The sequence below is a fragment of the Equus asinus genome, unplaced genomic scaffold (assembly GCF_041296235.1).
Source record: "Equus asinus isolate D_3611 breed Donkey unplaced genomic scaffold, EquAss-T2T_v2 contig_803, whole genome shotgun sequence".
In the NCBI taxonomy this organism is placed as follows: Eukaryota; Metazoa; Chordata; class Mammalia; order Perissodactyla; family Equidae; genus Equus; species Equus asinus.
Window position 1 is genome coordinate 507127 of NW_027225520.1, and position 24079 is coordinate 531205.

At 38.0% G+C, this 24079-nt stretch overlaps 1 protein-coding gene across 1 annotated transcript in view; it reads right to left on the minus strand.

The window, feature by feature from the left end:
- Positions 1–1527: 1527 nt before the first annotated feature.
- Positions 1528–24079, minus strand: part of LOC139044338 (spermatogenesis-associated protein 31D4-like) — a 31109-nt gene continuing 8557 nt past the window's right edge. The window contains exon 3 of the mRNA XM_070503775.1: positions 1528–1788. Coding sequence (XP_070359876.1) covers positions 1528–1788 — 261 coding nt within the window. The remainder of the gene's footprint in view (positions 1789–24079) is intronic.

Below are 24079 nucleotides of genomic sequence, written 5' to 3' on the forward strand. Positions count from 1 at the left end.
CCCATTTGCTGTATTTTTGGGAAAATAACTGAAGCTTTTAGTTTCCTTATTGCAAAAATGAGGCTAAAATTGTATCAGTGTTGTCACGGAAAAGTCAGATGAGACCATAATTATTTTGTTTTGTAAGGCATTCTTTTGAGAAAGTTTAGAATTTTCTCTTTACCTTTTATGGTCTTAAACTTTACAAATATGCCCATGTGTAGATTTTTTTTACTATATTATGTTTGGCATTGCATATCAATTTTGAGGGGGAAATATAATCTTGCTTCAACTGGGAAAAAAATTTCATTATTTCTTCAAATATTTCTTCCTGTGTATTTACTTACTTTATTTTGGTGATGCTTATTATGTTAAAGCAATTTGTTTATCTGGATGTTGTCTGAGAGGGTTACACTATGTGACAATTCAGCAGAATAATCAGTAACTGGTTATGTCTGTTCTGTTAATTAGCACTTTGTTTTAGTTATATATTCTTTAACAATTAATTTTTGTATCTGGCATTTTCATCCAGTTTTCCTTATACTTTTTTTCCCTTTGTGTTTCTTATAAAATCTTTATCCTTAACTTCCAGAACCTGTTTACTATTTGTTTTAAATTTTACTTTATGGTAAATTAATCATTTTTTATATGGCACAAGACTTTTGTTTTGTTTTACTTTATTTTTAGTTTGTTTTTCTCAGATATCTCCTATTTCCCCAGATATATTGCCTAATATTCCTGTAAATGTATTTCTGTGACTAAATATTAAATCCAGGCCACAATTTATGTCCCTTCTACGATATGTCTTCAGTCGTATCCCACAAGTTTGAAAAGCATCTCCTTCTTTTTCGTAACTCTTGATATATTTCTTTTTACGTTTTCCTAAACCTATAGCAACTTAGAAGACTTGTTCTCAATTTCTAAATGCATAATTCTTTCTTATTTTTTCCTTATAAATATTCAATTGATTTTAACTTATTTATGGGTTGTAATCAATAGTCATTTAATAAATTGTGTATTTGTGTAACTGAGTTATTCAAAATCTTTACATCTTTTGTTGTTGTTGTTGTTGTTGTTTTGCTCTATGAAGAAATTCACTTTAACACGCACAACTTTAAGACTTTGCATACGTTACAACAGTGCATTAGGGATACAAGCTGTAAAACACTTTCCATTCCTTTGGATTTTGCATATGATGGGTTTGCATCAGTCACTGCAGGTAGATTGAGCAAGCTTTGTTTTTGTGTTTGTTTTTTTAAACATGCATTCAACTAGATATGATTCTGAATAGATTAATACTCCCTTTTTATCACTATAGTTAGCTAAAAAATTGCCAGGCAGCCCACAAAACAGGATTTGCTGTAAGAACAACCCAGAGTCAGCTGGAGACTCATGGCGCTGGGACCTGCCGGGCGGGCCGCAGGAGTGCTAGCTAAGTGTCAGAGCATTAGGAAGAAAGTCCGGGCTGGAGGCGCCAGGCCTGCAGCACCAGCTGTGGAACCTCCATTATGTGACCGCACAGCTCCATCCTCAAACATCGCAGGGTGATCACCACTGAGGGGGCACGTAGCTGTAGGTGGGTGTTCCGGGGGCCTGATATGTGGGCACCGTGACTGGGTGAGGGGCGACAGGAGTTGGGGAGTGGGCAGTCAGCAGGGTACCTGCTGACATCGCCATAGTGGTCCCAGCCACCATGCCCATGGTGACCCCGTTGCCTGTAGGTGGAGGGATAGGTGCAGGGTACACCGTCGCCGGCATGCCATTGGGCTGCACCACCGTGGTGTGGTGGACGACGTGAGGAGGTGCTGCCTACAGGGGTTGTGTGCAGTATGTGCCTTGCTGTGCGTATGGGCTCTGCTGGGGGTAGGCACTTCGCACGGGGTACACGGCGGTCTGGTAGGGGCTCGGGGAGGAGTATGGTGGCACTGCCTCACTGGTGGGGGAACAGGACACTTTGTAAGGTGTGCCAGGAGTGTAACCTGTTTGGAAGGTGGGGTTCGCTCCAGGGTACATGTTGGGGGAGTAGGCGGGAGCCGCTGCTGTGTAGCCCATGGGGAAACCAGCTGGATAACCAATTCCTTTGGCGTTTGCATAGGGAACCCCAGAAGAACTAGGGCTATAAACAGGATTCATGATTTCAAGAACATGACATCCACAACCAAGGCTAAGACAGGAGTCCAGATCAGCGCTGTCCAACAGCACTTTCTGCAGCGATGAAGCTCTTCTCCATGTGGGCCGTCCGATAAGCACCCATCAGCTAAAGTAACAATCGCTCCCCGCGCCGCGGCGGGCGGCCTGGGCCTCGCTGACCAGCGCGCCGGCCGGGGGAGCGCCGCGAGGCCTGCTCCGATGCGGGGCCCGAGCCGCCAGGGCCAGTCTCCACCGCCGCCGCCGCCGCCGCCGCCGCGGGCCTCTCCCCTGCTCCGCGCCCGGCCCGCCTCTCCGCAGCCCGCGCGACCCGCCCACGCTGCTACATCTTTTGTTTTTATATATTCTTTGATATTTTTGTTTTTCTCCCAACATTGGAGTATGAAAATTACTTTATAAATGAATAAGTTGAAAGACTTATATACCGTCAATGCTCATATTTCTATCTTCATTTAACTGTTTTTTATTTATCATATATCTATATATTTATGAATGCCTTTCTCCATTTAGTCCATTTTATTTATTTTATTTGTTTCAAAGTGAATTTCAGACACTGGTACACTTTAGCCCCTGAACATCTGAGGATAGATATATAATATTAACTAACTAGAGTTGTTTGCTTATTTTTAAATTTTATTTCTATATTTTCAATTTAAAAAATTGGTATGTAAAACTACATATGCTATATTTTTACTTAAATACAGTCAGATACACAAATTTAAATGTACCACTCAATGAATTCTGGCAAATGCATACACCCACGTAGTGTGTTGAATTTATCCTGCAGAAAATTTCTTCCTCCTACGCCCATTCCCGTTAATCCTTGCCCCAAACCCCAGAAGCTTCCACATTGTTCTGACTTTTTACCATCTTGGATTAGTTTGTTTTCTGGAAGTTTATACTTGTGGAGTTCTATGGCATCCAGTTTTGAGTAAGAATTCTGTCATTCTACATGTTTTTGAGATTCACCCATGTTGTTTGTATAAATACTTGATTTGTTGTTGTTGTTTAATTTAAACTCTTTTCTTTTGAGAAGTAATTTTAGATTCATATGCTATTGTAAGATATAATGCAGAGAGATACTAAGTAACTTTTACCCATCTTTCCTCAAGGATGACATCTTATAAAACTAAAGAACAAGAATTATAACCAACACAGAGACATTGATAAAATTTATCAATATTTCTCAGATTTTCCTAGTTTTACTTTTCTCGAAAGTATGTGTGTAGGTGTGTGCGTTTAGTTCTATGTAAGTTTATTATGAATGTAGGTTAGAGTGTCCTTCACTGTGGTCAAGATAGAGATCAGGTTCATTACCATGAGAGTCCATCAGTTTGCCATTTACTGCCACACCAACACACCCTCCCCTAATTCGTGGAAATCATTAATTTATTCTCAACTCTATAATTCCATCATGAATTACATGAATTTATGTATATTACATAAATATTATATGAGAGGAGTTTTATACACTATATAATTTTTCAGGATTGGCTTTTTTTCACTGAGCATACTTGTCTGGAGATTCATTCAAGTCATTGAATGTAACAATTCCCAAAACTTAGACCATTTTTAATTAATTTGTTTTTATGTTGGAAATGGAAACATCTTGTATATTTTTTAACACTAGAAAAGAGGGGACTGGTGAAAGAGAAAGTTGACTAATATAAAGTTATTACCATGCAAGCTTTAGTTGAAATTATTCTGTTTAGTATAATAAATTTATATAATAAATTTTAAAATCTCAAACTACACTTCAACATACTAAACTTTTGAGATGGAATGAAAATAGTTAAAAGGAGAAATTTTATAGGAGCTAATGTCTGCATTAAAAAAAAAAAACCTTAAATAAACAACCTAACCTTGAAGTTTCCAAAGAACTAGTAAAAGAATAAATTAAGTCCTAAGTTTGTTGTAGAAATAAAACTGAGACTAAAAACAATAAAAGAGATCAATTAAACTGAGAAATGCTTCTTTTTTTTAAGGGAAACAAAATTGGCGAAAATTTGGCTGGACTAATCAAGAAAAAAAAGAAAGAGGGGTCAAAAATACAATCAAAAATGAAAGATTACACATTACAAATGATACCACAGAAATAAAAAGGCCCATTACATATTATTATGAACAACTATATGCTAACAATTTAGATGATCTGGAAGAAATGGATGAATTTCCAGAAATGTAAAATCTACCAAGACTGTCATGAGGAAACAGAAATGATATCTACATATACAATGTAATATTATTCAGCCATAAAAAAGAGTGAAATCTTGCCATTTGTGACCATGTTGTTGGACCCTGAGAACATTATGCTAAATACAATAAGTCAGACAGAGAAAGACAAATACTGTAGGATCTCTCTTATATGTGGAATATATCTATACAAACACACACTATTTATACACACTATGTACTATACACCATGTATATACTCTATAATATGTCTGCTAGATATGTATGCTATATACTATAGATAGATAGATAAATAGATAGATATAAGCTCATGGATACAGAGACCAGACTGGTGGTTGCCAGGGGTGGGAGGAAGGAGATGGGAGAAATAGTTAAATTGCTGTTTGTTTTTGTCTCGTTTAAATGAATTGAACAAAAAAGTAGAAATAAAAAGAAGTAGAAAATCCAAACAGACTAATATCAAGGAATAAGATTGAATTAGTAATCAAAAATCCTCCAACAAATGAAAGTCCAGGATCAGATGGCTTCACTTGTGAATCTGACTAAACGATTAAAGAAGAATTAACACCAATCCCTCTCAAACTGTTTCAAAAAACGGAAGAGAAAGGAGCACTTCCGAACTCATTTTATAAGACCAGAATTATCCTGTTACCAAGCCAGATTAGCACGCTAGAAGAAAAGAAAATTACAGGCTAATATTGCTGATAAACATACATGCAAAAAGTCTCAAACAAAAATTAGCAAACTGAATTCAACAGCATATTAAAAGGATCATATACCATAATCGAGTAGGACATATCCCTGCGATGAAAGGATGTTTCAATATGTGGAAATCAATAAATGTGACATTAACAAAATGAAGAATAAAAATCATACAATCATTCCCATAGATACAGAGAAAGTATGTGAAAAACACTTACCATCATTTCAGGATCAAACATGATAACTATAGTTCCCACTGCTGTGTGATATATATGAATGTTGTTAAGAGAGTAAATTCTGAGTTATCACTACGAGAAAAAAATATTATTTTATTTCCATGTATTTTTATTGTATCTGTGTGAGATAATGAATGCTAGCTAAATTTATTGTGGTAATCACTTCTCAATATATGTGAGTCAAACATTTATGCTGTACACCTTAAACTCATACAGTGATGTATGTTAGTTATATCTCAATAAAACTGAAAAAAGACCTCTCAAACTAGATATAGAAAGAATGCAATTCAACATAATAGAGACTATGCATGACAAACCCACAGCTAACATCATACTCAACAGAAAAAGCTGAACACTTTCTCTCTGAGATTAAGAACAAGACAAGGGCACCACTCTTGCCACTTCTACTTAACATAGGACTAAAATCCTAGCCAAACAATTAGGAAAGAAAAATAAATAAGAGGCATCTGAATAAGAAAGGATGAAGTAAAATTTTTTCTGTTTGTAGTTGACATGATCTTACATATAGTAAACCCTAAAGACTCCACAAAAAACTGTTAAAACCAATAAATGAATTCAATAAACTTGCAGGATATAAAATTAATATGCAAAAATAAGTTACATTTCTATACACTAACAATATACTACCTGAAAAAGAAATTAAGATCTCATTTACAATAGCATCAAAAAGAATAAAATATTTAGGAATAAATTTACTAAAGGAGGTGAAAATCTGTACACTGAAAACTATGAAATATTGATAAAAGAAACTGAAGAAGACTCAAATAAGCTGAAAGATATCTTGTGCTCAAGCATGGAAAGAATCGATGCTGTTATAATGTCCATTATACCCTAAATGGTCTACAGATTCAAAGCAATGCTTATCAACATCCGATGGCATTTTTCCAAGAAAATAGAAAAAAAATCTTAAAATTTGCATGGAACCCATAAGACTCCAAATAGCTACAGCAATCTTGATCAAGAAGAACAAAGCCGATTCCAAGCTGGGTTACAAAGATATAGTAATCAAAACCATATGGTAATGGCATAAAAAAGACGTAGGACACTAAAAAAAGAAAAAAAGAGAACAGAAATAAACCTGACTAACATTTTTACAAAGGCACTAAGAAGGGGCTGGCTCCATGGCCGAGTCATTAAGCTTTGCCAGCTCAGGGTTCTGCCAGTTCGGATCCTGGTTGCAGACCTAGCACCACTCCTCAGGCCATGCTGAGGTGGCGGCCCACATAGCACAACCAGGGGACCTACAACTAGAGTACACAACTATGTACTGGGGGCTTTGGGGAGAAGAAAAAGAAGATTGGCCACAGATGTCAGCTCAGGTGCCAATCTTTAAAAAGAAAAAGGCACTAAGAATACACAGTGGGGAAGTTATTGTCACTTCAATAAATGATGTTGAGAAAACACAATATCTGTATGTAAAAGAATGAAATTAGACTCCATATTATACCATGTACAAAAATCAACTCAAAATGGATTAAAGACTTACAAGTAAGACTTGAAGCTAACAACTCTTAGATGAAAACAGAGAAAAACTCCTTGACATTGTTCTTGGCCATGACCTTGTGGTTTCGACACAAAAGTATAAGCAAAAACAGAAAAATATAAACAAATGGAACTACATCAAAGTGAAAAGTTTCTGCATGGCAAAAGAAACAATCAACAAATAAAAAAGTAATCTATTGAATGAGAGAAAATATTTGTGAACCATATATACCATAAGAGATTACTATCCAAAATATATAAGAAGCTCATACAACTCAAAAGTTAAGTAAATAAATAAATAACCTGATTAAAAAACACTCAAAAGACATAAATAGACATTTTTCCAAGGAAGATACACAAAAGGCGAACAGACATGTGAAAAGATGCTCAATTTCACCAATCATAGGGAAAATGAAAGTCCAAACCACAATTAGACATCACCTCAAATCTGCTAAGATGGCTACTATCAAAAAGTCCAAATACATCATATTGGTGAAGATCTAGAGAAACGTGACCACTTGAACACTGTTGCTGGGGATGTAATTGATCAGCCGTTATGGGAAACACTATGAAGTTTCCTTAAAAAATTAAAAATGCAACTACTAGGGGCCAGCCCAGTGGTGCTGCAGTTAAGTTCACATGTTCTGCTTCAGCGGCTTGCGGTTTGCCAGATAGGATCCCAGTTGCGGACCTATACATTGCTTGTCAAGCCGTGCTGTGGCAGGCGTCCCACATATAAAGTAGAGGAAGATAGGTATGGATGTTAGCTCAGGGCCAGTCTTCCTCAGCAAAAAGAGGAAGATTGGCAGTAGTTAGCTCACGGGTAATATTCCTCAAAAGAAAAAAATCATTAAAACTCAAAAAAGTAGCACAAATCTCCCTGGTAATGGTAAATGTATAGCCATAGTTAAATCTGCAATATGGTAATGGTGGTGTATAACTCACAACTCTAGTTTACAAGGTAAAAAAGTCAACGTGGCAAAAATAACCAAAAATTCAATAATCTGTCATTAGTTACACAATACTAAAAAAATTTCAATTGTAGCAGCAAAAATCTAAAATTTGAGGAGGAGAAGAAACCAAAATATAAAGAATGTAAAATATATTGATGTTAAATTGTTAACAGTTCAAAACAGGATGTTATAAGTTTAAGGTATTTTATGTAAGCCTCATGGTAATCACAAAGAAAAATCTCATAGTAATTCTTCAAAAGAACATGATAAAAAGTCAAAGCATACAGTTACCAAAAACCTGAAAACACAAAAAAAGGACAGCAGGAAAAGGAAGAGAAACAAGGAACAATGGATATATAAAACAGCCAGAGAACAATTAATAAAATAGCAATAGTAAGTCCTACCTATATATAATTACTTAAAATTTAATCAAATTAAACTCTTCAATCAAAAGATAAAGAAAGGGTGAATGGATAAAAACAAGACCCAGTGATATGCTGCCTACAAAACACTCATCATAATTTTAAGGACACACATAGGCTGAGAGTGAAGGGATGAGAAAAGACATTTCAGCAAAAGTTAAACAAAAAAAGAAGTGGTAGCTATACTTATCACAGACAAAATAGACTTTAAACTAAACATGATCAAAAGAGATAAGATTATTACATAATGATAAAGGGATCAACACATCAAGAAGATAGAACAATTGTAAATATTTATGCACCCACGATCTGAGTAGCTAAATATATAAAACAAAAACTAACAGACCTAAAAAGAGAAAGAAATAGCAATACAATAATTATTGGGGACTCTAATACCACATTCTCAACAGCAGATGGATCATTCAGACAGAATCAATAAGAAAACAGTAAATTTGAGCAACAGTATAGATCAAATGGACCTAACAAACATATAATGAACATTCTGTCCAGCAACAGCAGAATACACATTTTCTCAAGCTCACGTGAAATATTTTTCAACATATCATATGTTAGGCCACAAAATAAGTCATAGTAAATTTAGGAAGATTGCAATCATCCAACTATCTTCTCTGACCACAATGGCAAGAAACCAGCAATCAAAACAAGAGGAAAACTGGAAAATCCAAAATCCCATGGAAGTTAGATAACATTATCCTGAAGAACCAATGGATCAAAAAAGAAATCAAAGAGGAAATAAGAAAAGTTTCTTGAGGCAAATGAAAATGGAAACACAACATACCAGAATTTATGGGAAGCAGCAAAAAGAGTTCTAAGAGGGAACTTCAAAGCAATGAGCCCCTACATTAAGAAGCAAGAAAGATCCCAAATAAATGACCTAATTCTACATCTTTAGGAACAAGAAAAAGAACAAATTGAGCCCAAAGTTAGCAGAAAAAAAGAAAATCATAAAGATTAGAGCAGAAATAAATTAAAGAGGACAGAAAAACAATACAAAAGATTAGCCAAACTGAGTTGATTCTTTAAAAAGATAAACAAGCTCTTAGCTAGATTAACCAAGGAGAAAAGAGAAAGAACCCAAATCAAGAAAATTATACATTAGAAAGGAGTTAGCCTAGATTCACCAAGAAAAAAAAGACTCAGATAATGAAAATCAGAATTAAAAGAGAAGACGTTACAACTGATACCACAGACATTCAAAGGATCAAAACAGGCTACTATGAATATCTATATGTCAACAAACTGGACAACCTAGAAGAAATAAAAAAAAATTCTTAGAAACATACAACTTACCAAGAACAAATCAGGAAGAATTAAAAAATATGAATAAACCAATTACTAGTGAGGACATTGAACCAGTAATCAAAAATCTCCCAGCAAAGAAAAGCCCAGGATCAGATAGTTTCACTGGTGAATGGTACCAAACTTTAAAAAAGTCCTTCTCAAATTCTTCCCCAAAACTGAAGAGAAGTAAACACTCTCAAACTCATTTTACAAGGTCAACATTAACCTGATACCAAAACCAGAAATAGATATTACTAGAAAAGAAAATTACAAGCCAATATCCTTGATGAATATCGATGCACGAATTATCAATACAATACTAGTAAACTGAATCCAGCAGCGCATTAAAAAGATCATTCACCGTGTTAAAGTTGGGTTTACCGCTGGGATGCAAGAGCGTTTCAACATATGCAAATCAATCAATGTGGTGCATCACATTAATAGAATGAAAGAAAAGAATCCTGTAATCATCTCAATAGACACAGAAAAAGCATTTGACAAAATTTAGCATCCATTCATAATAAAAACTCAACAATTTAAACATGGAACATATCTCAACATATTAAAGGCCATATATGACAAGTCCACAGCTAACATCATACTCAATAGCAAAAGGGTGAAAGATTTTTCTCTAAGATTAGAAACAGGACCAGAGTGCTCACTCTCACCACTCCTATTCAACAGAGTACTGGAAATCCTAGCTAGAGCAATCAGGCAAGAAGAAGACACAAAAATTATCAGAATTGGAAAGAATGAAATAAAATTGTTCCTAGTAGCAGATGACATGATTTTATATGGAGAATATTTTAAAGATCCAACCAAAAATCTGTTAAATCTAATCAATACATTGAGTAAAGTTATAGGATACAAAGTTAATATACAAAAATCAGTAGCATTTCTTACACAAACAGTAAAATTTCTGAAAAAGAAACAAAGACATTGATCCAATTCACAATAGCATCAAAAACAATAAAATACTCAAGAACAAATTTAACTAAGGAGGTGAAAGATCTCTGCTGAAAACTACAAAACATTGATGAAGGAAATCAAAGAATGCAAGTGGAAAAGTATTCTGTGTTCATGAATCTGAAGAATTAATATTGTTAAAATGTCAATAGTATCAAAAGCTATCTATAGATTCAGTGGAATCACTATCAAGTTTCTAATGGCGATTTTTACAGAAATAGAAATAATACTCCTAAAGTTTACATGGAATGACCAAAGACCCCAAATAGCCAAAGAAATTCTGAGAAAGAAGAACAAAGCTGGAAGAATCTCAGTTCCAGATTTCAAGATATAGTATAAAGCTATCGTCACCAAAATATTACAATACTGGCATAAAAACAGATGAGTAGAAGAGCTTTGAGAGCCCAGAATACACCCAAGCTTGTGTGGTCAACTAATATCTGACAAGGGAGTTGAGAATGCTCCATGGTGAAAAGACAGTCTCCTCAATCAATGGTGCTGGGATGATTACATATTCACATTTAAAAGAATGGAACTGAGGTCATGTCTTACACCACTTGCAAAAATTAACTTGAAATGGATTAGGCTTAAATGTAGGACCTGAAACAAGGAGATTCCTAGAAGAAAACTTAGGAATAAAGCTCCTTGACACGGATCTTGCAATAAACTTTTGTATATGGATTTTTTTGACGCATAAAGCACAGGAACAAAATAAAAAATAAACAAGTGGGACTGCATCAAACAAAAAAGCTTTTGCATGGCAAAAGAAACCATCAACCAAGTGAAAAGACAACACTTGGAATTGGAAAAAATATTTGCAAACCATGTATCTGATAAAGCATTAATATCCAAAACATAAAAACTCATACAACTCAGTGGCAACAAACAACGAAATTAAAAAGTGGGCAAGGGATCTGAATGAACATTTGTCCCAAGATATACGAAAGGCCAACGTACATAAAAATATGCTGAACCTCACTTGTTATTAGGAAAATGCAAAGGAAAATCACAAGGAGATATTATCTCATGCCTGTTAGAATGACCATGGTCAAAAAGACAACAGTTAAGAGATACTGACCTGGATGTGGAGAAAAAGGAATGCCTGTGCCCTGTTAGTGAGATTGTAAATTGGTACAGTCGCTGTGAAAAACAGTATGGAGGAGTCTCAAAAATTAAAAATAGAACTAAATTATAATTCAGCAATTTCACTTTTGATAATATATCCAGAAGAATAAAAGCATAAAACCAAAGTTAAAATAATACTCCAAAGTAACCCCATTGTTAGCCTCCAATATGGTTCTTTTTGCTTATCATCACCTAGAATATCAATACAGATTACAAGATATCCTGCTAAAACTGTATGCTGCTTAGTTTCATATTTGGAGATGTCTTATAAATGTCATGGCAATAAAGTATTCTTTTATATTTTGATTTTAATACTCAACTTCAAGTCTGTGTTCTTCGTTTAGGTTCATTAATGCTGCTCTGTTTGTGATTATCAATTTTATAGAATATTCCATTGCACGTTTTGCACTATTCCTTGTATTAAACTAAAAAGTCGAATCTAGTACACAGGGTATCAAGTCTTGAGGCACATTTTTCCCCAAAATAGTTCTCTCCAATTTACACAAACTCCAGCAGTGTTAGAATTTTAATTGTTGCCAAAGTAATGTGTGGGCATACTTGAATCCCTCGTTTGTTCAATTTGCATCACCTTGACCTCTAGTGAGCTTGACATGCTTTTAAAATGTCTGGTAACATTTTGATCTTCCTCTTCTGTGAATTGCATGTTGGTATCCATTTCTCTTTTCCTATTTATTTAGGTATTCATCTTTTCCTATTGAATTTTTTGGAGTTTTAAAAGGCTTGTTCTTTATACCAATCCTTTTTCCATCACGTATGTTGTCTATATTTTCTTCTGATATGTCTTTTGTGTTTTGACTTTGAATATGTTGTCTTAGTTGTTATTGCTGCTGATTGCAATAATTATGTTAATATGCACTTAAATATTGAGGGAAAACCTCCTCATCTTCAGCTCTCTGCCGGCACCATGAAGCCCATCATAAACATCACTCGGCCTACCTGGGATGGACACCATGACCTGAAAAAGAGATGGTGGTGGGGAGGGGGTGAGACGGGAAATGGAGTCCAGTTGTGTTACTAAGCCCCGACTTCTGAACCAGTCTTCTCTGTAGGGATTTTAATTCAACTTGGCAGTTTGGGCTCATTCATGCCCCTCTTCTCACTGGTCACACTCTGGCATACTGCCGTATGAGGTTCACTCTGTGGTGGAAGTTCCTTCTTTAGGTTTAGAGTGACACTTCTTCCATCCTGGGAAAAAATGAAGCCTATTAAAGGAAAATGCCACAGATAAAATTATTTTTGTGGCAAAAAGAGGGGAGATCATGCATGCATGTATGAATACCTGCTAATGTACTCCATTCACGTGTGGAGATTCTGCCCAAATCTGAGCCCTTTTGTTGAACTAAGTGCTATGGACAGAATATCTGTATCCCCTCAAATGAATATGTTGAAATCCTAGCTGCCAATATAATACTTTTGTAGATGATTATGTCATAAGGAGGCAACTCTTAAAAGGGATTAATGTTGTTGTAAACGAGATGCCAGAAAGCTCCCTTACCCCTTCCACCATGTGAGGACACAACAAGACTATGGTCATCGATGAACCCTCACCAGACATCTGATCTGCAAGACCTGATCTTGTAGTTTTAGCACCCAAAACTGTGAGAAATAAATTTTTGTTTTTTAAGCCACCCAGTCTGTGAATTCTTGTTATAGCAGCTGAATGGACTTACACCAAGGAAAGTATCCTTTGAGAGGTTGGAAAAGATCACAGCCCCCAGTACAAGGTAGACGTGCAGACAGGGAAACTGCGGAATGCAGAAATTATGCAATGTCGACAATTTGCTGCTTTGGGGCCTACTGTAGAAACAGTTCAGAGCTGGGAATGTCTGGGTCATAAGGAGAAGGTCTCTCTGATCGCTCACCAGGGGAAGCTGGTGATAACGGCCCCAAATATGCCGGGACACTAGACAAGTTCTTTCCTATGCTAAGGAAGGAGAAGTCACCACAAACCTGGAAACTATTCAGTGTATACTCCAGCACAGCTCCAAATCCAAATCTTGTCTATGGTCTTGTTTCACTCTTCCTCAAAGCTTCTCTGAAGAACAAAAGGTTCCCTCAAGTTTTGAGGGGAGGGTGAAAGCAGGGTGGTAAGCATCTTATATAAGCTTCTCTCCCATAATCAACTTAAAAACTAGTCTCAGAAACACACCCAACCAGAGACAGTGGAGAAGGCAGACCCTAACCCCCCACACAGGCTCTCTGGCCACACGTAGCAGCTTAACATCTGGTTGTCCTGGCCGCTCTCACATCACAGGACAAAGATAGTATGATAACAAGCAGGAGACACTGCTTCAAAGTCCATTCTGCAGACTGCAACTCGGTCTTCCTTATAATCTGGCTAAGGCATAATGGGAAGTGGGGGAGAAAGGTGATACATAGGTGGGGGGATGTTCCTGTTGTTGGATCTTTGCAAGCCAGCTGTTCCAGTCTGGTTCAAGCTCGCTATAAGCAGAGTATTCAGTCGGCAACCATATCCACCTGCACAATCATCTGGGCCACCCCTTGCCAGACCCCTTCCCTCCCATCCCCCAGGGACTTAGTGGAGGGCTCTCCCTTTTCCATACAAATGTGGCCCTCCTGGTTCAAGAAGTAATTGGCTGTGCCCCTCTTCCATGAAAAAATGAATTGTACACAGCAACTGCTCAGCCTTCTCTTGAAGGGTGTGAAAACACCACAGAGGACAAGTGAAGGAAACAGAGGGAGGCGTGAACTGTATGTGACTCCTTATGACAGGCCTGCTTCCCCTTGGCTGGCGAACTCTCCTATATGTGCTCCATTTAAAAATGATGTGATATGAAACATGGCAAACCACAGATAATCAATGTTAAAACTAATGCCAACAGTTCAAACATCCAATGAGGTAGCAGGATGTCAAACTAACATGCAACAGTCAGTAGCATTCATGTAACAAACAGTAGCCACAGCATATAATAGATGAATAGACCTTATTTACAATAGAAATAAGGAAAGATAAACTGAAAAAGCTACCAAGAAATGACCTGGACCTCTATACACAAAAGTACAAAATAACCTATAAATGCATAACAAACAGAGAGACAGGATGGTCCTCTCTGCTAAGTTCAGCCATAAAACCTGGACAACCATAAAAGAAGAAATTTAGTGAGAACTCTGAAAGGTGGTAAGAAGAAGGCAAACTGACTTGGGACTTCAGGACTGGAGGAACAACACAGTGACAGGGTGTCTTACCCCCCAACTTTAGAAGGAGACCCAGATTCAGTAATCTCAGATCCTGATCTGCCAACAGAACTCAGCGCAGGTAGGCTTGTCCTCCTCCAGATGTAATGAGTCTCAGGAATTGTTCCAAATTAGCACAGCAACACTCCCAAGGGGGTCTTTGGAAAGTGTCACTAACAAAGGAAACAAAGAGAAGATTCTCCTGCCCTGTCACCCATGAGACTTTCCTCCTTTCCCTGGAGGTACCAAGCCTGCTGGGCAGCAGCAAGAGGCACTTTGCCCACTGGAGGGGACAAAATGACTTCCTCCTAGGTTTTTAGGTTCTGTGGCTGCTCTGCAGATTAAGTTTGCGTGAGACAAATTAACAAAAGAAAATAAATTGATTACACAGTAATTTAACTATGGCTTGAATTTCATAAAATATAACACTCAAGAATGTAGCCAGATGACTCAGATTTTTTTCAATTTTTACCAATTTATTAAAGTAATGTTTCTCTAATAAACACTAACCGCCACTTGAGTGAGATTCATAATCATTCTTGTGATTGTGTTCACAAATTAGAGACAGTTTACTTACCCATACTGCTGTGAATAAAATCAATTTTGTCAGTGCTGTTGGCACGTCATAACTGAAAATTCTGTAAAGTTGAGATTTGGGCCTACAAAACGCTATTTAAGAGAGCAGGTGGGTCTTGACAGTAAAGACAGTACCAAAAGCTGCATTAAGAACTTCATCCAGGCAGTTTGCTGTGACAAAACTTCAATGCTATCATACATTGTCTGGGATTTCTTCAAGGTCCTTTTCATTCCTCTGAGAAATGATGATTCACTTCCATCCTGCTCTGTGTGCTGCCAGCACTTTTTCTTTAATTCACTGGAAGATCAAGACCCCTCTGAAATTTCTCCAGTCACAACTACATTTGAATGTAAAAGCAGCCCACTAAAAGGTGAGGCAAGACAAGTCACTATGATAACTCCAGCATGGGGTCCATCTTTTGTGACAGCTCCAGCTGGAAAGTGCACATGGATGTCTGTGTTGTTAAGATCAAAACTTCCAGAAGCACAGGGCAGATGGTATTTCTCGGCATTGCTGCAGAGCCTACTAATAGCAAGATGGGTGGACTCTTCTCATGATATCCCCTAGCTGAGCAGTTAGAGTTAAATGACCTTCACCATCCATTCAACTTGCCTCCACAAATATGATTTCTCCACCTAAGGGAGTCCAAGCCAAACTTATTGCCATTCCTGGTTGACTCAAATGCCCATTTTATCTATCTGGAGCCCAAAGATGTCTTTTGGAGCATAGAAATCAATCAAAATTGGCATTTCAGGTGGTAGGGCCAAGTAAGTGCTGTCATTGAGAGATTCAGATTTTGCGTCTTCTAAGATGTTTTCTCTGTAAATTTCTTTCTCATTCACATCAAAATGGTCCAACTTGACTTCCTTATATTGTTCTTTTCCCACCTTCACAGCAACAGCTGGGCAAATGGCCCCAAACCAGCTATCCAGAGAATGACCCCCTGCCTCTCTGGTACACCTGGTGAAGATGTGAAGAGGAGTAACCTGAGAGATCTGAATCTGCTGAGGACTCAGCCCATGTTGTTCCAGTTGCTTTGGGATCAAGTGCTTGCTGGCAATCTATCTTCTCTTGTGTATACCCTGGCACCTGAATGTCCTCATTCTGTCCAAGAAGACAGGTGGAGTAGTAGCAGTGGTATTGGCGATAGTCATTAAAATAACTTGGGAGAGGTTAAAGCCCACATTTAGAGAATGATTTGTGAAGCTATGGTTTTGTTCATGATCCAATACCTCAAGCAGAGCTGCTGCAGGATCACCTGGACACAATTTTTTCTAATTTGTGAACCTCATCTAATAGAAACACCAGATTGTTAACCTCAACGGTCTTCAAGTCATTGATTGTATGACCAGGTATACTGCCAACATAGGTGTGCCTGTGTCCTCCAATGTCAGACTATTCACGTTCTCATCCAAATACAATCTTGTGGAAATCTCGATCTAGAGTCTTGGCCACAGACTTTCCAACATTGTTTTACCAGCTCTAGGAGGGTCAGCAAAGCAAAGAGTGGGCCCTTCAGATTGGTTTTCAGCTGTTCGACAGCCTAATATTCCAAAATTCTGTCCTTCAATTTTTCAAGGCAAAATGCTTATTATCCAGAAGAATTTGGGCTTCTTGAATGTCTGGATGGTCGGTTGTACTTTTGTTCCAGAAAGTTCCACCATAAATTCTAAATAATTTCTAATCTGAACATATTCTGGCATTGCTTGAAGCATCTTTTTAGTCTTTTTCTCTTTTTGACACAGACCTAATGGGCTTCTTCTGACATATTGGATGCTCACTTTTTCTTCTAGCATGACAATATCATGATTATCTTCTTCCTCATGTTCATCTTTTAAAGTACCTAGGATGCGGGCCAGCCCGGTGGTGTAGCAGTTAAGTGCTCACGTTCCGCTTCAGCAGCACAGGGTTTGCAGGTTCGGATCCCAGGCATCGCTTGGCAAGCCATGCTGTGGTAGGCATCCCACATGTAAAGTGGAGGAAGATGGGCATGAAGGTTAGCTCAGGGCCAGTCTTCCTCAGCAAAAAGAGGACAATTGGCAGCAGATGTTAGCTCAGGACTCTTCTTCCTCAAAAAATAAAAAAAATAAATAAAGTACCTAGGATGTGTGAAATCCTATTGAGGCATATTCATATAATGCATTTATTATTATCTTTCTTGCTTTTTCTGTTTTATTATTATTATTATTATTATTATTTTTAGGAAGATTAGCCCTCATTAACATCTGCCACCAATCCTCCTCTTTTTGCTGAGGAAGACTGGCCCTGTGCTGACATCCATGCCCATCTTCCTCTACGTTATATGTGGGACTCCTGCCACAGCACGGCTTGATGAGCGGTGCATAGGTCTGCACCCAGGATCTGAACTGGTGAACCCCGGGCCACTGAAGGAGAACACGCAAACCTAACCACTGTGCAACCAGGCCGGCCCCAAGTTTTCTGTTTTTTTAAAGCAATTTCAATTCTTGCATTGGTTTCACAAGCAGTGGTATCATCATCTTGGACAGTTCCTCCAGAGTCACAGTATCTTAAATTTGGAGCATCATGAGTTTTACTTCCAGGAACCCTACTAAGTTCTCACAGTGAAGAACCATGAAGAAACTCTGATGTTTCTGGCACGGGAGGGTGGGGGAGAAAGGTTACCATTTTGAAAGGATTTTGAAATATCCCCTGAGTGTGATCCGTAATAGAAGCCTCCACAGCAGGGGAAAAGAGTACCAAGCCTTATCCCACGTGGGTGAAGGGCAATTAACCAACTGCAGCCCCCTGTAGCCTTCCTGTCTCATCTAAAGAGTTCAAAGAAAAGAAAAAAAAAGCTTAGAAACACTTGTGAAGTTCACAACCCAGGGACACAGGCCCACTAAAAGATTTAATTATATCCCCTCCCTTAACACCTTCCTACCGTGTCCCCAGGGCTGCAGTATAGTGATGGGATCATAGCTGAAAGAGTTGCAAGGCATAGGCTCTGTTTAAGGAGGAGATTTAGGGGAACCTAAAGACACAGGAAACACAAAAACAAGGACACTAGAGGAAATTGAAGCCTCTGACATGCACAGCTATGGTAAATATTAAACACAGCCCAACACCTAGCCAGATGAGCATAAAACTTCACACTAAAGGTTTATTTATTTCAGTTCCTATTTCCTAATACAGCATGTCTGGCTTTCAACCAAAAATTACAAGGCATGCTAAAAGGCAAGAAAAAACAGTCTAAACAGACAAAGCAAGCATCAGATCCACATTCACATTGACACAGGTTTTGGAAGTATCACACATAGAATCCAAAATAACCATGATTAGTATGTTAAGGGCTCTGATGGAAAAAATAGATGGCACACAAGAACAGATGAGGAATGTCAACAGACAGAGGGAAATTCTAAGAAAGAATCAAAAAGGAATGTTAGAAACCAAAAACACTACAAGAAATGGAGAAGGCCTGTGATTGGCTCATCTGTAGATTGCATACGGCCAAGGAAGGAATATGTGAGTTTGAATATATGTCAATAGAAACTTTGCAAACTGAAATGCACAGAGAAAAAGAAAAAAAATTTTAAAGCCCAGACTATCCAAGAACTGTGAGACAGTTTCAAAATATGTCGCATGTGTAATTGGCATACCAGAAGGAGAAAAGAGAAAGAACAGAGTAGAAAAATATTTGAAGTAATAATGGCCAAGGATGTTCCAAAATTAATGACAGGTTAACCATAGATTGTAGAAGCTCAGAAAAGACCCCAACAAGATAAATACTAAAAAAGTCTATACTTGGACATATCGTCTTCAAACTGTAGGAAACCAAAAGATAAATCTTGAAAGAATCCAGAGGAAAATAAACACCCTACATCTAGAGGAACAAGGATGAGAATTGTGGGTTCTCATCATAAACCACGCAAGCAAGAAGAGAGTGGAGTGAAATATTTAAAGTGTTGAAAGAAGAAAAAACACCACCCACCTAGAATTTTATATCTAGTGAGATTATCATTCAAAAGTGAAGGAGAAATAAAACCTTTCTCAGACAAACAAAAACTGAGGGAATTCATCAGCAGCAGACCTGCTCTGCAATAAATATTTTTTAAAAGTTCCTCAGGGAGAAGGAAAATGATAACTTGGATCTTCATTAAAAAGAGGAAGAGAAGGAATAAATTAAGGTAAAATGAAACTTTTATTTTTCTTATTCTCAATTGAGCTAATAATAATAGTGACGATGTATTGGGTGATTATAGTATATGGATAAGTGAAAGGAATGAAAACAATGTTACAGAGGACTTACATTACTTATAAACGTATATTACAAACTCTACAGCAACCACTGAAATTTTTTTTAAAGAACAATTGATATAGTAAGAGATGAGAGAAAATGGAATCATAGAAAATGCTTGTCTAAAACCAGAAAACGCAGAAAAAGAGAAGAAAAAAGAATAGATATAATGAATAGTAAACAGTTATAGACATTGTAGATATGAGTCCTACCGTATTTTAAAAAAATCGCTAAATATAAATCGTGTAAATTCACCAATTAAAAAACAGAGACTGTCAGTGGATAAAAAAACAAGACCCAATTAAATGTTGTATACAAAATGCCCACTTTAAAAATAAAGATACAGATAGATTACAAATAAAGACAGAAAAAAATGTACCCTGCTAACACTAACCAAAAGAAAACAGGAGTAACTATATTAATTTCAGACAAAGCAGACTTCAGAACAAGGAAAACTATCAGGGATAAAGAGGGGTATTACATAACCATAAATGGTCCATGCTCCAACAAGACACACAGTCCTCAACATGTATACATCGAACAACATAGTGTCAAAATATGAGGCAAAAACTGGTAGAACTGCAAAGAGAAATAGCTGAATCCATTGTTATGTTTGGAGATTTCACCCTCTCTCTCAGAAATGGACAGATTCAGCAGGCAGAAAATCAGTATAGATGCAGTTGACCTGAACAGCACCATCAGTCAACGTGGTCTAATTGACATTTTGTAGAGTACTTCATCCGATAATACTCATTCTTCTCAAACGCTCATGGAACATTCACCAAGATAGACCACGTTCTTGGCCACAAAACACACTTTAACAAAAATAAATAGAGATTGTACAAAGTATGTTTTCAGACCATAATGGAATTAAACTAGGAATCAATTACAGAAGGATAGCTGGAAATCCTAAAATGTTTGGAGATTAAACAACACGCTACTAAACACATTGGTCAAGGAAGAAGTCTCAAAGTATTTTAAACTAAATGAAAATTAAAATAGAACTTATTAAAATTTATAAGGTATAGCAAAAGCAGTACTTAGGGGGAAATTGATAGCATTGAATGCATCTATTTGAAAAGAAAGATTTGATATTTCTGAGGGACCTGATTTACTTACCTGATTGATGTCTCTCTCTTTCCGAAATATTGGGAAACATGGACTCCTCTTTAGGTAGCAGAGTGACAGAAGAAGGAGCCCCACCCCACACAGGAAGGCAGGGATGGGAATACCTAGGAACTCAAGCTGGAGCTCAGCCATGGTGCATTAACATTCCTCAGACAAAGAGGGTGATCTGCATCACCAGAAGTGCACTGCCACCTCAGGCAGCTGGGCGTTAAGAGTGCACATTCTAGACTAGAGTTCCAGGCCCACATCACAGAGCTTTAGCATAGACACCAAAGGTTCTTGAAGGTCGGGGAGGGGAAAACACAGAAGTGATGAACCCACAACCCTTCCCCCACCATCCAGGCCAGCAAATCAGTCCACCCCTCTGAGGCCCTTTAGATCCTTCCAACTTACCTTCCAACTCCACATGTTCACCATAGCATATATTTCACCTTGGTGAAATTTTCTATTTATTCTGTTACCCAGCTGTTACCTAAGAGCCTTTTATTGCTTGGTGATCTCCTTTTGGACCCCCACGTCATCTTTGAAAGTCGGTCCTGTGCCCAGGGATTTACATCCCCAAGATCTACTCGGCCTTCAACTAAAACTTCCCCTCATACATGATGTGTTTTTACCTGTATGAAACCACAAATACACTCAGCAGCAGCCCCACCTCCCGTTATCTCCTCAAAAGAATCCACTATCACCCAAAAGCATGAGAGAACAGAGTAGTCTGTATCAACCAACAGAAAGCATGAGAAAGAGGGCCACAAGGGCGTGGCACATCCGTGGACCCAGGGCAAACAACTTGAAAATGTTTGGTAGTTCTTCTTTTCCCCGAATCCCTCTTAGGCTAGTCAGCCTCTAAAGGTTCTCAAATCTGGCCCCCTCCACCCATACGGTGTCTCACCCTGCTGCTCCCTCTTTTTCTCTGCCAAAGCCCGTCCTCCCAGCAAAATTTTAAACTTTTCCATTATTTTACAGAGCAATTGTGCTGGACCATGACCTGCAGGGTCAAACTCATCTTGATTTAGGGACTAGGCTTCTCTTTAGCATAACTTCTAGTGAGCACAGTTGTAATCATATTTGACAGTACCTTTAGATTTTTTTTGAATCACACCTATGGTTACTTCTTCCATGAAAGGTTTTATGATTTTTTTCCCCATCTACTTTCTATCTTTTCCCCAAAATTCCCATTGACATCTCTGTAGCTTTTTAAACAATAATGTCCTTTTTGTTGATGGTGTATATATGTTTATTTCATCTCCCCCCACACTAGCTAGTCATTTAATAGTTATAACTTTTACAGCTTCATTGTTCAGTGCTAAACTGCTGGAATGAAGCCCTGTGTCATGTCCTCCCTTTGCCTGCCCGCATTCCCTCGCTGAGTCTGATGAATCTATCTTGGCCGCAGACACCCAATCCTTTCCCTCCCATGTGAGAGGGTTTACCAGTAATGACAGCTCCTTTCTTTCCCTGTCTTCTCCCTCATCCACAGCTTCACCATCATCTCTACCCAAAAGGAAGGTACACTTCAAGCCCACCCCTCTCATGTACCCTCCCTCGACTGCAGGAGGTCTCTGTTCAAACAAATCCCTCTATGTATCTTTGCTTCTCTGGCATTGTTTTTTTTTTATAGCAAGTCTGGTCCTGACTGCCCCTAAGGTCCCCAGGACTCATGATTGTCAAATCATCCTTTGAAGTCTGAGCAAGATCAGCTCCACCAACAATAGTTTCAGGTGGGGCCAGCCCCATGGTCAAGTGGTTAAGTTTGCACACTCCGCTTTGGTGGCCCAGCGTTTCACCGGTTTGGATCCCGGGCGCGGACATGGCTCATTCATGGACATCCATGTGTGCGTGTGTGTGTGTGTGCTGATATAGAGAGAAAGGGGAGGGAGGGAGCGGAGACAGAGAGAAAGTGGAGAGATATCGAAAATGGGTCAAAATACTAATGGGTACACCTGGATAAAGGGTATATGGTTGTTTACCATCCATGCAACTTTTCCACAAGTTTATCTTTAAATAAATACATTTTATAAATGGACCATTGGCTGTTGTCCCAAATTTTGCCTAACCTTTGAAATTTCTGGCTTTGATTCCCGCACCTGCCATCGCTAGCCTACCCAGACCCCAGAAGTGTGCAGTGGTGACTTTAAAACAGTTGTCGCAGGTTCTGTCCCAGGCAAGAAACCCTGGATCCTCTTTGCACATTTAAAGTGTGCTAACATTTCAACAGGGTTTCACAAAATACTGGAAAAGAGCATCCCCCCCAATTTTTTTTTAAAAAATTATACATAATATAAAACAAGAACCAAAGGAAAGAACAAAATATTCAACATGTGTACAGCATGAAACCCTTAATTTCTTCCTTATCTGGTGCCACTGGGTCGTCCGTCTTCTGGGGTTTTGTGGTGTGAGTTGGTTTGCCGGCACTGCCTCTGCTCTGCTAGTCAGTTACCACTCCTGCACCGGATTTCCGTCTTCAAAAATTGTGTTGACATCTTTTGTCATATCTTCTCCCCTTCTTGTCATCCTCAAGGGCCTTATTCTTTTTAAATCCTTTACTTGTTTTAGCAGCTTTATTGAAATATAGTTCACATACCATACAACTTACCCATTTAAAGTGTACAATTCCATGATTTTTAGTGTATTCACAGATGGGTAACCATCACCACAGTCAATTTTAAAGCATTTTCATGACTTCAAAAAGAAACTTCATAACCTTTAGCTGTCATTCCCCTGTCCTCTCATCCCCCCAGCCCTAAGCAACCACTAGTCTACTTCCTCTCTCTCTAGATTTCCCTGTTGTGGACATTTCATATGAATGGAATCATATGAGGTTATTTGTGACTGGCCTCTTTCACTTCTGCATAATGTTGTCAGGGTTTGTGCATATTGTAGCATGTATCAGTACTTTTTATTGCCAAAAAATATTACATTGTGTGGATATACCGTAATTTATTTACCCATTCGTCAGTTGATGGACGTTTAGGTTGTTTCCGTCTTTTGACCGTTATGAATAATACTGCTATGGACATTTGTGTACAAGTTCTTGTGTGGACATATGTTTTCATTTCTCTTGAGTGTATAGCTAGAAGTGGAATTTCTAGGTAATATGGTAATTCTGTGTTTAACTTTTGAGGAACTGCCAGATGGTTTTCCAAAACAGCTGCACCATTTTTCATACCCACCAGCAGCATAGAAGGGTTTCAGTTTCTCGGCCTTCAAACACTTGCTATTATCTAACTTTTTGATTCTAGCCATCCTGTGTGTGAAGTGCTATCTCACAGTGGTTTTGATTTGCATTTCCCTGGTGACTAATGATGTGGAGCATCTTTTCATGTAATATTTTACTTTTGGGGAAGGAGAGGAGATAAAAAAGTGTTTGATCTCCT